Source organism: Perna viridis, chromosome 12 (genome assembly GCF_037379345.1).
Source record: "Perna viridis isolate PV_CMFRI_1.1 ecotype Kerala chromosome 12, ASM3737934v1, whole genome shotgun sequence".
NCBI classification, from domain to species: Eukaryota; Metazoa; Mollusca; class Bivalvia; order Mytilida; family Mytilidae; genus Perna; species Perna viridis.
In genome coordinates, this window is record NC_142456.1 from 13,338,928 (window position 1) to 13,352,631 (window position 13,704).

At 33.1% G+C, this 13,704-nt stretch overlaps 2 protein-coding genes across 6 annotated transcripts in view; one reads left to right on the forward strand and one right to left on the reverse strand.

Moving 5' to 3' along the window:
* Nucleotides 1-4,330, reverse strand: part of LOC148601270 (GRB10-interacting GYF protein 2-like) — a 37,673-nt gene extending 33,343 nt beyond the window's left edge. For both annotated transcript variants that reach the window (XM_088555964.1, XM_088555963.1), the window contains exons 1-6: nucleotides 4,252-4,330; nucleotides 2,641-2,680; nucleotides 1,775-2,000; nucleotides 1,411-1,519; nucleotides 938-1,046; nucleotides 568-719 (exon numbers count right to left, since the gene is read on the reverse strand). In XM_088555964.1, coding sequence (XP_088412090.1) covers nucleotides 568-719; nucleotides 938-1,046; nucleotides 1,411-1,519; nucleotides 1,775-2,000; nucleotides 2,641-2,672 — 628 coding nt within the window. In that variant the 5' untranslated portion in view covers nucleotides 2,673-2,680; nucleotides 4,252-4,330. The remainder of the gene's footprint in view (nucleotides 1-567; nucleotides 720-937; nucleotides 1,047-1,410; nucleotides 1,520-1,774; nucleotides 2,001-2,640; nucleotides 2,681-4,251) is intronic.
* Nucleotides 4,331-4,342: 12 nt separating this feature from the next.
* The window catches only part of LOC148601271 (uncharacterized), a 34,788-nt gene continuing 25,426 nt past the window's right edge, over nucleotides 4,343-13,704 (forward strand). For 2 of the 4 annotated variants that reach the window (XM_088555972.1, XM_088555974.1), the window contains exon 1: nucleotides 4,343-4,499. The gene's annotated coding sequence lies outside the window, so the exon portion shown is untranslated. The remainder of the gene's footprint in view (nucleotides 4,500-13,704) is intronic. The other 2 variants (XM_088555973.1, XM_088555975.1) reach the window with 1 other exon arrangement.

The window sequence follows — 13,704 nt, forward strand, 5'->3', positions numbered from 1 at the left end:
ATTGGATCATTTTAATTTCCAAACATCATAAAATTGCCATCAGATGTAGGAAATGGCTTATAAAACAAAGTCAAAATTCAGGAAAATCAGACAATTCACATTTTTTTGTTTTTACTCAAACTTCAAGATTTTTCATTTTAAAATATTCTTTTAAGCATGAAAATTTTTGGAAATAATCAAAATAAGTTTTAAAAATACTTATCTTCAGCTGCAAAACCAATTAACAAGAGGTGATAGACAAAAAAGCACCTAATATTTCGGTTTTATTTCATTTTAATCTCTAACTATGTCTTATAAAAAAGAAACAGTGTAAGTATTTGTCGAAAACATGTTATTTTGACATGTAAACAAGACTTATCATTCCAAAATAATACTTCTGTTTTTAAATAGGAAAAAGCCATGTAAAACTGTGACCTTGAAAATCGAGATTTTCCTACAAAAGGATTAACTACAACAAAATTTATCCCAAAGTAAGTTGAAACGTTGTTAGTGAGGAAATATTGATGCTCAGTGTTCAAGCTTTCTATACTCTAAAGCTCATGTGATTCCATGTTAAAAAAAACTTACTCCAACTTTTGCCTGCCTTTCTCCAGTCGCCATCATCTTCCTCTTCTTCTCCAGTTCTGTCTCGCCAATTTTCATTACTAAGTGATCTGTGAAACTGTCTCTGTGGCGCTGTCCCATCATCATAACGTGACTGATAATTTCTTTTGGAACCCCTACAATTTTAATTTTTAAGTTTTCCAAAATACAAATGCCTACAGGACAGGACACAAAATTTGAGAAGCTAAAAGTTATGTAGATCATAAGAAAACCATTCATTTTCTTTAAAAAAAAACTTCAGTTTTGAAAATACAGGTTTTGAACAAATTTACTGAAAAAAGAATCATTATTTCTTGATATGAGATGTGTTGGTAATTAAGTGAAGAAAACTCACACTTCTTCCCAGCCATCAGATCGTGAGTGAGTTGGAGGCCTACCAAATCCCCCTGTCTCCTCAGCTGACATACCTCTCTGTAAAAACCCTCCTTCACCTCTACCTCGACCTGCAAATATTCATTTGTAACTGTACACATAGTAATGTCTTCTAATCCAAAGAGTTTATTTACAAAATGCAATTTTTATGTCTGACTCAGAGGTAAAAGAAACAGCACTAAGTTAGATTTTACAACTACTGAATTCCAAATAAGATCCTTTCTAAAATATATAACATACACATGTATATATCTTCATTTTTCTCCGATCAACACTGAACAGTTTATATTTGACATACACATGTGCACCATTTCCATTTTCGTTATATAATATTAACAAGTACAAAATAGACAGAACAGCTGATTCTACTATAATAATTAATACATCACATATTTAAAATTTTATAATGTTCATAAAATATTCACTAACACTTACCTCGACCCCTTCCACGTTCTGGACCACCTCTGCCACGTACCCCAGGAGGTCCACCTCGACCAAACATTCGTAGAACTGCAGTACTGTTGACGGACTGTGACATTAACCGCTTTAAAAATAGTAAGGTAAGTAGGTAGATTTAATTCATTACCTGAACAACTGTTTCTACGACAGCGGCAGAATTTAAAAAAAAAAAAAAAAAGAAACATTCATAATTTTAAGAAACAAAATAATTTCAATGGTGAAAATTCAAAAATTACTTTTTTTTTAATTATGCAAAAAAAAATAAGTCAGTTTTCTATGCCGAAATTTTGTAAAGGGTAAGCTGCATAGGTCTTTGTGGTCTAATTAATTTTTTCTTTACCTGTTCTTCCTCTGAAAGATTGTGAAGTGATATGGGTTCTAGTGGCTTCTCAACATATATAGCAGAGAAATTCTTTACTTCCTCTGGCACCTCTATATTGTTTGTATTGGATAAGGCAAGCAATTCTTCTCTGCCATACCTATATTCTGCCAGCTTGTACTTCCCAGGGATGCCTGGTGAAGGCGGCGGGGTGCCAACACTGTTTCCATCTGACAGGGCTCTAAGCCTAAACAATAACAATAAAAATATTATTGCAAAGGAGTCAGAGCTTGTGAAAAACTTGTACGCCCTAGGTGGTCCTTTAACAAATCCTATCAGCCCCATATAACATCTCTATTGCAAAATGTACCATATATTACTGGTCAGGAACAAGTAACGCAGAAATTCTGTCTGTTAGGGCCAATAATTTTCAATTGAAAAAGCTTTCCACTTTGAAAGTGTATTTTTTAAGAAATTATAGTGTCCCTTTAATTTTTGAGAACCAAAAATTGTTGAAGTAACCTTTGCTTTGTGAAAATGTTCAGGAATTTGAAATTATGTAATAAGACCTAAAAAATGACCGATATGTTTTAAATTGCCTAACCTCAGAATTAATATTGAAAACCTTCAATAACTATCATGTAAAACCTATCGGGTTGTCAAAAGCAACTTCTACTAATGGTACATGTAGTTTAAAAAGGAATTGGGAATAAAATTACATCAGATTCAATTCCAAACTTGTTGATCATATTCATTTTTTTAAATCTTTTACTGATTTATAAACCCTTTATATTTTGTCATGTTACAGAAAATGCACATTTTTCTGCATCAAAATAAGATTAGGAACACAGTTCCAATAAGGCACACTAAAAATAAGCTATACTTACCACTCAGGACCGAAGTTCAAAGTATCTGCCATTTCTTTGCCTAAAAACATAAAAAAAATAAGGCTTAATTATTGATTAAATGCATTCAATATCGCCAACAATATCTGTTCATTAAGGACTGGGGAGAGAAAATGATTCAGATTCTGCTGTCAGTCTTGACCAGTGAGACCTAACTACTGTAAGTACAAGCATGTACGTGTACATTAGTGGTTTGGAGGTATTAATTAAAACATTATTTTCTTCAATAAAATGACGACCCACAGAAATGGCTAAATGCCCACTGGCCACTTCTGATTACAATCTACAATGACTTGTGTGAAAGTGGAGATTTCCTTGATCATTTGCTAACAATACTAGGCAAGTACTGGACAAGTTCTGCCAACTAATATGAGGAAGGTGAAACCTGAAATGTTCCCAAAGAAATATGCGAATTCAAACACCTAAGTCCTTTAATAATTTTTGTCAGCCCTGTTATTATTAACTTCAAAAATGGTGAAATTTGTTATGATTGGGAATTATGGGATGTCATGGTCCAAAATGTCCTTGGGTCAAATTGTCTAGCATTGATAAGCTGATTAAATCACTTTCGTAACCATTCAGGTGCCATGTTTTGACCATCCCAAGATTCGATTTGTATTTAATCATTGAAGCTGGCTAATGTTTCCTACACTGGTGTGGTTCTCAACAGCATTTTTCAAAGTTATCAAAAATGAAGCGGCAATTATACTGTTTTTGCACCTGATTTTACATGTACATGTAAGTATGCATGACCCAGTTAGAGAGCCATATTGTCCAGCACATAGCTCACCCATGATCTTCCCCAAATTCAGCAAGATGGCAGAAAAGGGGGTTTCAGGCAGATTAATTTTCTTCAATTTAATGGGCAATGGAAGACCTTCCATCAAAAAACTTACGTGATATCCCTGATATCTACAAAAAATGACATCAAAAACAAAAGGCAGAATATGTGAGTTGTGACAAGTCAGATAAAACTACTCATAGCAAGACAAGCCATAAAATTTAAGTTGTTCAAAATCATTACATATAGCAACTATTCCATAAAAAATTCTTTTTCCAAAAAAAAAGACAATCCCTTAACTATAGGCATTTAAACTGACCATATGTCATGTGCTATACAAATTATGTCATATTTTCCTTCCAATACCACTTTTGCAACAAGAAGACTAAACAATAATCATTATTAAAATTTCATAGGCATTCACAAACCAATATTCAATGCAATTTCACAAATTTACACATAAGGACATGTTTCACACTTCAGACGAGTTCAGACTTCAGTCTTCAGCAAATTGACTTGACAGTTATAGAAATGGAAGAAATTAATTCAACGGAGTAAAACAGTCATGTAGAAATCACTGTTCCCTAGGCATTGTCACATGAATGCCGTGTGAGGAATTTCCAAGTCTTGTCCGCTATATTCTGAAAAAAACACTGTTGGATTCCAACGAGAGAACCTGAAACATGAGTCTTACAATACGCTTCAAAATGCAAGCTTTGTGTGAAAATAATGCCTTGCCAAATGCAGTAAATCGATGGGAAATAAAGGAGTGACAATGCATAAAGCAAATAAAACGCGTTTTCAGTTAGTACCTCAATTATTTTTTAACTTTTCTATTAGCTTGAACACGAATGCAGTAACCAATATGGCCGTAGTTGTGTATTATGTACCACGTGACGAAGACCGGAAGCGGAAGTGAAGCGTGACTGATCAAAACAAAACAGTATTATTTCCCAGGACTGTTTATTTTTGTAGTCCAGCGAGGAACTTTACTATAACTACTGCTTGTCAAGTTACAATACATGAAGTAAGAAATAAGAAAGCATTGCACAAGTAAAAGGTAAAACGTTTGTATTGTATATTACCACAATTCTTTTCTTTACTTTAAAGTCTGTAGGGGGCTAGTGACAGTAGTGTAACAGAAATGTATAGTATCAGTCAGTCAGACTATTTACTCTACACTCAGCGACTTTTGTTTCTCTAACACTCAAGTCGGAGTTTTAAATCTGTTAAAGTTTGATTTTTTTCACAGTGAAATGTGAGTGTTACACCCACTCATCTGGTACATCATATATTCTGGTTGTTAATAGTTTCAGTGAATCACTGACCTGGGGGTGAATTTCACTTAGAACGGTGAAATTAATCTCATTTGATCTCCATCGAAATGTGGATGTTAGTTACTAACCAAGCTCCCAGGTCACTGACCTTCAAAATTCACTGGGGACCCTGAAAATCACAACAGGGGAGTCCGGGAAAAATTGTGAAAATTCTTAATCCAGTCGGCGAAATCTATACTAGTTGATTCATACAATTGTAGTCCATTTGGTGACAAGACATTGGAGACATTGTAAACTATGTATTCATTTAAATTTCTTTAAAAGACAAATATATATGTACGAGATTGGACAAGGGGTTATTTTTATACAGGAGTAAACATTGGATGGCATCCATGAAAGTTTGAAATTGTTTAACAAAACTTATCATTAAAATAAAGATATATATATAGGTTATATTTGAAACATAATTTAAATAAGAAATGTCTCAGAGTTTACATGAAGCATTTTGAGCGGTGGAAAACAACCAGCTGAGGTCGATATCTCATCTTTATTTGGACAACATGTTGTAACTTTAATTATTTCTAACAATGTTCACAGTCCTAATTAATGGCTTCTGATTTACACATTATAGATGACTTGGGGCCTGTAATTAGTTTCTTTTATTTCTGGAAAAGTTGTTTAATTATTAAAACTGTCAAAAACAAAAAGTGTCACAAGACTGTTTTTACAAGTCTGTCACTCAAATCAAATTACAACAATCAATACTTTCAAAGTGTGTATTTATAATTATTAATAGCAATTATCGATTTAAAAGTGCAAAATTAAGATCAAAAGTTTGCATTATTACTTGATAAAAATGTGAAGTAATATTTCTACATATCTCCCACTCATTGGACGTAGCTGTAAATGATAAATAACACATCAAAAAATGATTAACATATACAAAATTAAAAAGAAGTATTCAATGATATGACATGCTTCGAATTACCTGAGAAACAGAAACAGAATATACATCGTATCTTGCAATGAAGTCCCCTTTATGCCTCATTGAATTTCACAACTACATAATGTATTAAAATATACATGTACAAATGGGTGGAATCTGGGTGTTAAACACTCAGTATGTCAGTGTATCACCAAGTTTTACTCAGGTTAGACTTAAGTGTTAGAGAACCATTCTACTCTTAATGTAGTGTACATGTACATTTAATTAGGGCCCCCGCCAAGAAAAGTGGTGGTCACCCTATAGTTATCACTCTGTGTGTCCGTCGATATAAACTCGTGTCTGGGCTGTAACTTTTTTTGTCTTTCAATGGACATTGTAGGCTTTTGATAATTTGCATGTAGCCATTGTAGGTAGATCACCTAAGGATGATGTTTCCCATGGATCGCATACCATGGACAGTGGCATATGACCTTGAACTTTGACCTCAAGCTGAAATTCCTGTTTTTTTTTCATTGACAAACTTGTGTTCAGTTTGTAACTTCTTTGTCTGTCCATGTCTAGATTTTGATATTTGGCATGTGGGTAGGTTGCCTTGTTTGAATCAACTACATTTTTAGATTTTGCTCTATTAATTGTCCAATAAAAACTGAAAATTTAGAGTTGGTAAACTTTTTCCCTAATCCATTGCATATATATGTTTTGCCAAGGCGGGGCCAACAGAGATAGATTCAATCTCAATGATTTCCAGTATGGACTAGGCATTGCTTAGAGTGAGCACAGCATTTCTTGTTGATGATTAATAGGTCCCAATGTAAATGACACATGTAGAACAGAATAAAACTAGTCAAAATTTCCTCTGACCCTGCATCATCCTACTCTTCATTTGGATATTGGTATGTCAGGTTTTCCGACATACCAATATCCAAATAAAAAAGAGGAAAGTTGTAGGGAAACAGAACATGCATGAGTAGTACTTAGTCTGCAGAGATAGTTGAAAATTCATTTATATTTGACCATAAAAATAGTTAAATTATTTTAAGAATATTAAAATTAATTTCAACTTGTTTGTCTTTGGACTGAGTTTTGGAAGAGGTCTAAAGGGGTAACATTGATTGCAATGTGATGTTTTCATAAAGTAAACATTGTACGTACTTCAAATATTCTTTTACTAGTAAAGTTAATTCACACAATGAGCATAAATTGTTGTATTATCAACTGAATTCACCATACTTATTTCCAGAAAAGCAAATGTATGGAGCTTAAAAATAGCTAGAAGTTGACTCCATAGTGCTCATAATTAAGGCTGGCTCTGTACCTGAACAATTTCACAAAGACTTCCACCAATTGCCATGAAATTTTGCTTTTTTTTTAAGCTGTTTTTATTTACTGTTCCTCCCAGAAATGAAATTTTAGGGTATATAGAAATCACATCATCTGTCTGTCTGTCTGTCCATGTAATTTCTTATACTAGTAAATCTTATTTCAAGTATTTTTAAGTTATTCAACCACTCAAATTCAATTCCACTCAAAACCTTACCTAGTGTCATTGATCTAATAACAGTTAAAAGTTGTATCATATTTGAATATTGTGTCCATATTTGCCCAATTGACCTTTGCATGTGTACAAAAATGTATCTAACTGCACCCTATGAAACTATTTTATTTAAAATACATGCCCGATCGAGTGAGGTCACAAACACTCATTAATTATTAAGATACTGTTTTGATTAGATGACTATTTATAAATCCTTTTTATAATGTTAAAAAATTGCATTTTAAGAAATCAAATTCAGATTAATCAAAACCTATGTTTTATAATGTCCCACAAATGATAATTCCACTTCCATATTAACATGACTTGGGGATTCAATGTTCTTTCTACTAGTATATTGTTAACAGCCACTTAACATTTTAATTTTTGCAGTGAACTAATTTCCATCATGTTTGTGATGGACAGAAAATGGTGAAAAATAATATGTCAAAATAGTAATTTTTCATATTTATGGAGTGCAAGCCATTTTAGCATGTTTTTCAAAAGACGTAACCCACCAACACATGACAACCTGGTTGGTGGTCTTATTAGGGAGAGGAAGAACAGTAGAAATTTTTCTATGTCTACATTACATGTTTAAGTGCCCTCTTCCTATTTTTGGAACCTAGCTAGATCACTGTTAAATTGGTCAATCCCATGTGTCAGAATCTCAATAAAGAATAACTTTTTTCCTAAGCCCTAACTTGATCATCACATGTACTACAAATGTATATATCACAGCATCAGAAGGTGAAGAATATGAGAGAGACTAGAGGAAGGGTGACAAACTGTCGGAGATGAAGGATAAAAAATTGAAGAATACTTTATTGTGACAAACTCATGGCCCTAGAGGGTACAAAATTGAGGAGACTAAGAAGACTTTATACTGACTAAGGATAATTGTGAAGATGAAGGATACAAAACTAAGAGGTTACGAAAAAGGAATGGTGATAAATTCTTGGTGATGGAGGGTAAAAATGAAGAAGACTAAGTAAGAGTGACTAACTCTTGAAGTAAAGGGTACAAAATGAAGGAGACTAAAGAATGATGACAAGCTCTTGGTAATGGAGAGTACAAAATGAAGGGGAAAATGAAGGAGACTAAGTGAAGGTGAAAAACTCTTGAAGATGAAGGGTACAAAATGATTGAGACTAAGTAAAGGTGAAAAATTTGAAAACGAAGGGTACAAAATGAAAGAGACTGAGGAATGGTAACAAACTCTTGGAGATGAAGAAGACTATTATAGGGTCACAAGCTGTTGGAGATAGTGGGTATAATTTGAAGGAGACTGAGGAATGGTGACAAAATTTTGGAGATACATTTGTAAGGGGTACAAAATTCTTGAGACTAAGGAATGGTGACAAACTGGTGGCAATGGAGGATATAAAATTGAAAAGATTAAGGAATGGTCACATACTCTTGGAAATGAAGGGTACAAAATAATGAAATAAGATGGACAGGACATAGGAAGTGTGACAATTCTTTGAGACAAGAAGGATTAAGTTGACAATTGATTTGAAACTTGGAAAAGTCCAGAACCTTCCACTGTTGAATGTAAATTTAAACCCCAGGACAGAGGGAACTAACTTGAAAGAAAATTGGTCATGTTATCCCCTTATTGGCTAAGTCCGCCTCAGATTTAAAAGCCCATAGTATATGTATTTCATGTTGACTGGAGCTCATCTGAATAAAATATCAGGACATAACAAAATACAAAATACAAGACAAAATACATTGTACAGTAGTTTATAAATACAAATGCCAATTTTATTCTCCCAATAAATTTAGTGGTAAAGAACAGTTCTTCAGGAACTTTACCAAAAGTATAGCACAAGTTTTAAATGCTTTCTAAGCAAAGTTCTTCTGAGATAGCATGTATGCTTAAATAATAGTACTACTCAGTACAGTGCTATAGATACATGTACATGGATGATAATGGAGAATATGCAGTAGCTTATCACTGTGTAACTTATGTTACTATTTTATTTGCCAGGTTCTTTGAAGGATTAATATATTTAGCTTGACCTGATTTATGCCTCAGTTTGCTTTCTAAAAAGTATTTTTCCATTGTATACTAAAAACAGATCTAGAATTCCATTACAAATGCACTTAAAGTATAATATACCTATAAATAATCTATATCTTACTTAACCATTTTTTATATTTGATTGCATTTTCCCCCAGAATAAACAAGTTAAGTAGCACTCCAGCTAAGGATCATGCAAAATGTGATTCATGGGTATTTTTTATTTTTGATATTTTGCTCGAAATGTCATAGTAAACAGAAATTAACATGTGGTTTTTCATATAACCCGTGCTCATAGGAGATAATAATTGTACAGAATGCACTGTAGATTTCAAAATTAAGGGAGATAACTCTGCAAATGGTACTCAAATACAATAGAATCTACTGGATTTTCAATGCGGATTGTCTCCTAAGAGCAGGCAGATTTGAATGAATAATTACACATTTCATAGTATAGACCCATAAAAGAACTTAATTACAAAAATAAAAATATGTAGCCTTTTTTGGAGTGTATCACATTTTTCAGATTTTGCATGATTCTTAAAAAGACAGCTACTTAAGTACAGTGAAACCTATCCAAAGTGAACTCATTTTGGATTTTGAAATTTGTTCTGTTTTTAAATTAAAATTAAGGGAGATAACTCTGTAAATGATGCCCAAGTACAATAGAATCTACTGGATTTTCAATGTTGATTATCTCCAAAGAGCAGGCAGATTTGAATGAACAATTACACATTTCATAGTATAGACCCATAAAACAATTTAATTACAAAAATAAAAATATGTAGCCTTTTTTGTAAGTGTATCACATTTTTCAGATTTTGCATGATTCTTAAAAAGACAGCTACTTAAGTACAGTGAAACCTATCCAAAGTGAACTCATTTTGGATTTTGAAATTTGTTCTGTTTTTAAATTAAAATTAAGAGAGATAACTCTGTAAATGATGCCCAAGTACAATAGAATCTACTGGATTTTCAATGTTGATTATCTCCAAAGAGCAGGCAGATTTGAATGAACAATTACACATTTCATAGTATAGACCCATAAAACAATTTAATTACAAAAATAAAAACATGTAGCCTTTTTTGGGGTGTATCACATTTTTCAGATTTTGCATGATTCTTACAAAGACAGGTACAAAAATATGTTTCCAAGCTTGCAATCAATATTTTACCAGGCTTAACATTTGATTATAACATACAAGTACAATATATTTGTTTGCTAAGCTGTTTTAAGTGGAATATAACACTGGCTGTCATCCTAAACAATACATGTGCATTATTGCTAAGTTGATCTGACAGTACAAAGTGAGTTTTATTATATGTCCTACTATTATAGCACACTGCTGTCTGTCTGTCTGCACTTTTGCACATCGTACTTATAATTACCAAAAACCAATGCCAATCAAAGGATTTTGATTTTTTTTTGGTAGAATTTTTGTCGTAATGGAAGGACCCTTCTTTCATTTTTCATCGTTTTCTTGGTTTTTTTTTGTTTCAGAATTATTGGACTTTAAATGAAATAAAACATGGGAAAGGGTATAATACAGACGTCTTAATACACTTACAATTCATATAGAGTTTGCAGGGATGGATCTTGAAATTTATGAAATGTGGTTTTCTAATCCAGAAATTTATAAATGATGTTACCCAGGCTATCTTCACTCATTATTGCCCAAATCTTGCACTTGCCTTACAAAATTTCACAAAATGGTGTGTTTCAACCCACTGAGCCCTCCCCCCTTGGTCTGTCCCTGGTTTGTAATTTGCACTTTCTTCAGGGTACTGCTTACTCATCAAAGTATAAGCAAGTCCTGACAAGCATTCCATCTAGCCAGGATCTGAAGATTGAGGAGTACACAAGGATGGCCCTTTAGTATGTAATATGCTAGACATACCACAGATGCTCAGATTTTTTCAATAACCCAGTATATAGGATATTTGAATGAAAAAGGAAGTTGTTTGTATTTTTTTTTTCATACAGCGGTGGCTTTGATGACACTGTTTATTAAAATTTCATCAGGACACTTTGAAATTATGAAATTATAAGGGGCATGGGTCTTTGTGGGCTGGGCATGACACTCCTCAATTTCTATCTGGTGAGGGCATTCTGGTTTAGACAGGTTACACAATATTATCTTTCTGGGTTTGATCCCTAGTCATAATAAAGACTTTAGAACTGGTAGGCACTGCCTCTCTGCCAAGCACACAAGAGTTGGTTTTCTAGTAGTCAGAATGATTTGAGCTAATGAAGTGTTTGGTGACATGCCCACCTTAGGGCCGTTGTTTCTGTGAGCTGTCACTACATGGTAAAAAATCTTGCTCAATGTATCAGATTTGTACTCAGTGATTAAACAAATATTCTCATCCAGAAATATTCAAATATTTGCCATAAGGCATAAAACCTTAATCTTTAAGAGTTTGTCACCCTTTCTTAGTGTACTTCATTTTGTACCCTTCATCTCCAAGAGTTTGTTACCATTCCTTTACCTAACTTCTCCTCTTTAATCATTAAAAAGAACCATGGGTGGCCTTGAGCTGACATTTTTTGTCCTGGTGGGTCTCTTTGACATATTCACTATACCCATTACACAATCAATTAATCAGTATTTGCTTTCTAATTTAAGCACTTGTATTACTATTTTTACAATAGCTACTTATTCAAGTTCTTTATAAGGATGTAGAAAGTTTATATCAAATGATAATAGCCATAAAATTTTCAAATGTTTCATTGTTCTGATCTGTTTTATTTGAATATAAAATTAGCAGTATTCATGTTCAATTAATATGTATAATTTCAAGATCAATATAAAGTAAGGTTATTACTTGAGTGTTGATGTTCTGTTAAAGTATTATTGTTCGTAGGGTACCAATTTTCGTGGTTTTCGTGGGTTTTGTAAACCACAAAAATTGATTCCCAAGGAAAAGGAATTTTTCCATTAGTTTGTATGACAGAGTTGTCAAATCCATGAATTTAAGAATCTACAAACTGATCATTTTCCCTAAACCACGAAAATTGATACCCACCAATAGAAGTACTTTCACAGTAACTGTTTTTTTAACATTAAATGTTGTTAAGTACAACTGTAGGTACAGATATGGTCTCACTAACCACTTCCGGGTCAAATGACCACCCCCTCTATGTAGTACCAAAAACACACTGAACCTAGACATATGCATTGTAAGTGCATTATTTGTGTGTATTATGATTAAAAGTCAAAATAAAGCTGAGAATGTGTACTTTAAAATCATATATGTAGTTAACTACAAAAGTGTATGAATATTGTTTACATGTGTGAGTAATTTGCCTCCATGCTGTCAGTTAGCAGAACAGGTAAAAATGTGGATTTTCAGTATTATTTATTCAAGTAAATTTTGTGAAGAATTTCTACTATCATCGTACCATTAGCATAATGATTTTGGAAGCCTTATTTTCCAAGCTTCGCAACGGTATACAGCTTTAAGATGTCATTTGTCCCGGGAATTCACAGTGCGACTGAAAATTACTTTTTTAACATGTAAAGTAATGGAAACGTTAGAAGTGGTTAGTGAGACCTATGGTGAAACACAACAAATGCACCAGTGTATAACCTGAATACAAAATAAATACTTCCTGAGATCACCAAAAGGTCGTTGTAATGTGTAAACATACCATTAAGTAAGCTCTGAAAGGCTTAATCTACCGGTAGTTAGCCCAGACCTTGTTCATTAACGCAAGAAGTGTATGTAGAGATGGACCAGGAAGATGTTTCAAAAGTTGATATATTATCTAGCCCACTAGCCGTATCATATATAAATACAAAAAAAAAAATCACCAAGGATCTAACATTAAATATTGTCTTATTGCTTCTGATAAGTAAAATTTATGTATTTTTCAACATTCATTAACTAGAGGATGACAACCTACCTCCTGTAGTTTTACATGTTACAGAGTTATCTCCCTTAATTTTAATTTAAAAACAGAACAAATTTCAAAATCCAAAATGAGTTCACTTTGGATAGGTTTCACTGTACTTAAGTAGCTGTCTTTTTAAGAATCATGCAAAATCTGAAAAATGTGATACACTCCAAATGTTGGCAATTTAACATCATACCCTGAGACTATATTTTTTCATGAGCAACTCGGCGGGTGTTTCTAGAAAAACAGAGGTTGCTTACTCTACAGGTGCACCTGGTCCATGCTCCCAGTTTTTAGTGGAGTCCGAGTTGCTCATTTGTTTTGTTACTTTGTATGTATGATTTTGGTTACTTTGTGTTCTTTGTTGTGTGTGTCTGTTTTCCATGTCTGGTTTATGTCCCTGGATTACATTCTCTTGATTACCCCTGTAACCTTGGTTCCCTTGATTACTCTTTGTAATACTTTGACTCCAAGCCAAATAGTTGTCACTCAATCCTTCTCACATATGCCACAACCTTAGTAAAGAAATTTGAACAACTGATCCTTTAGAGAATTCAATAATGAGATCTAATGTTTCTGTTATGTAA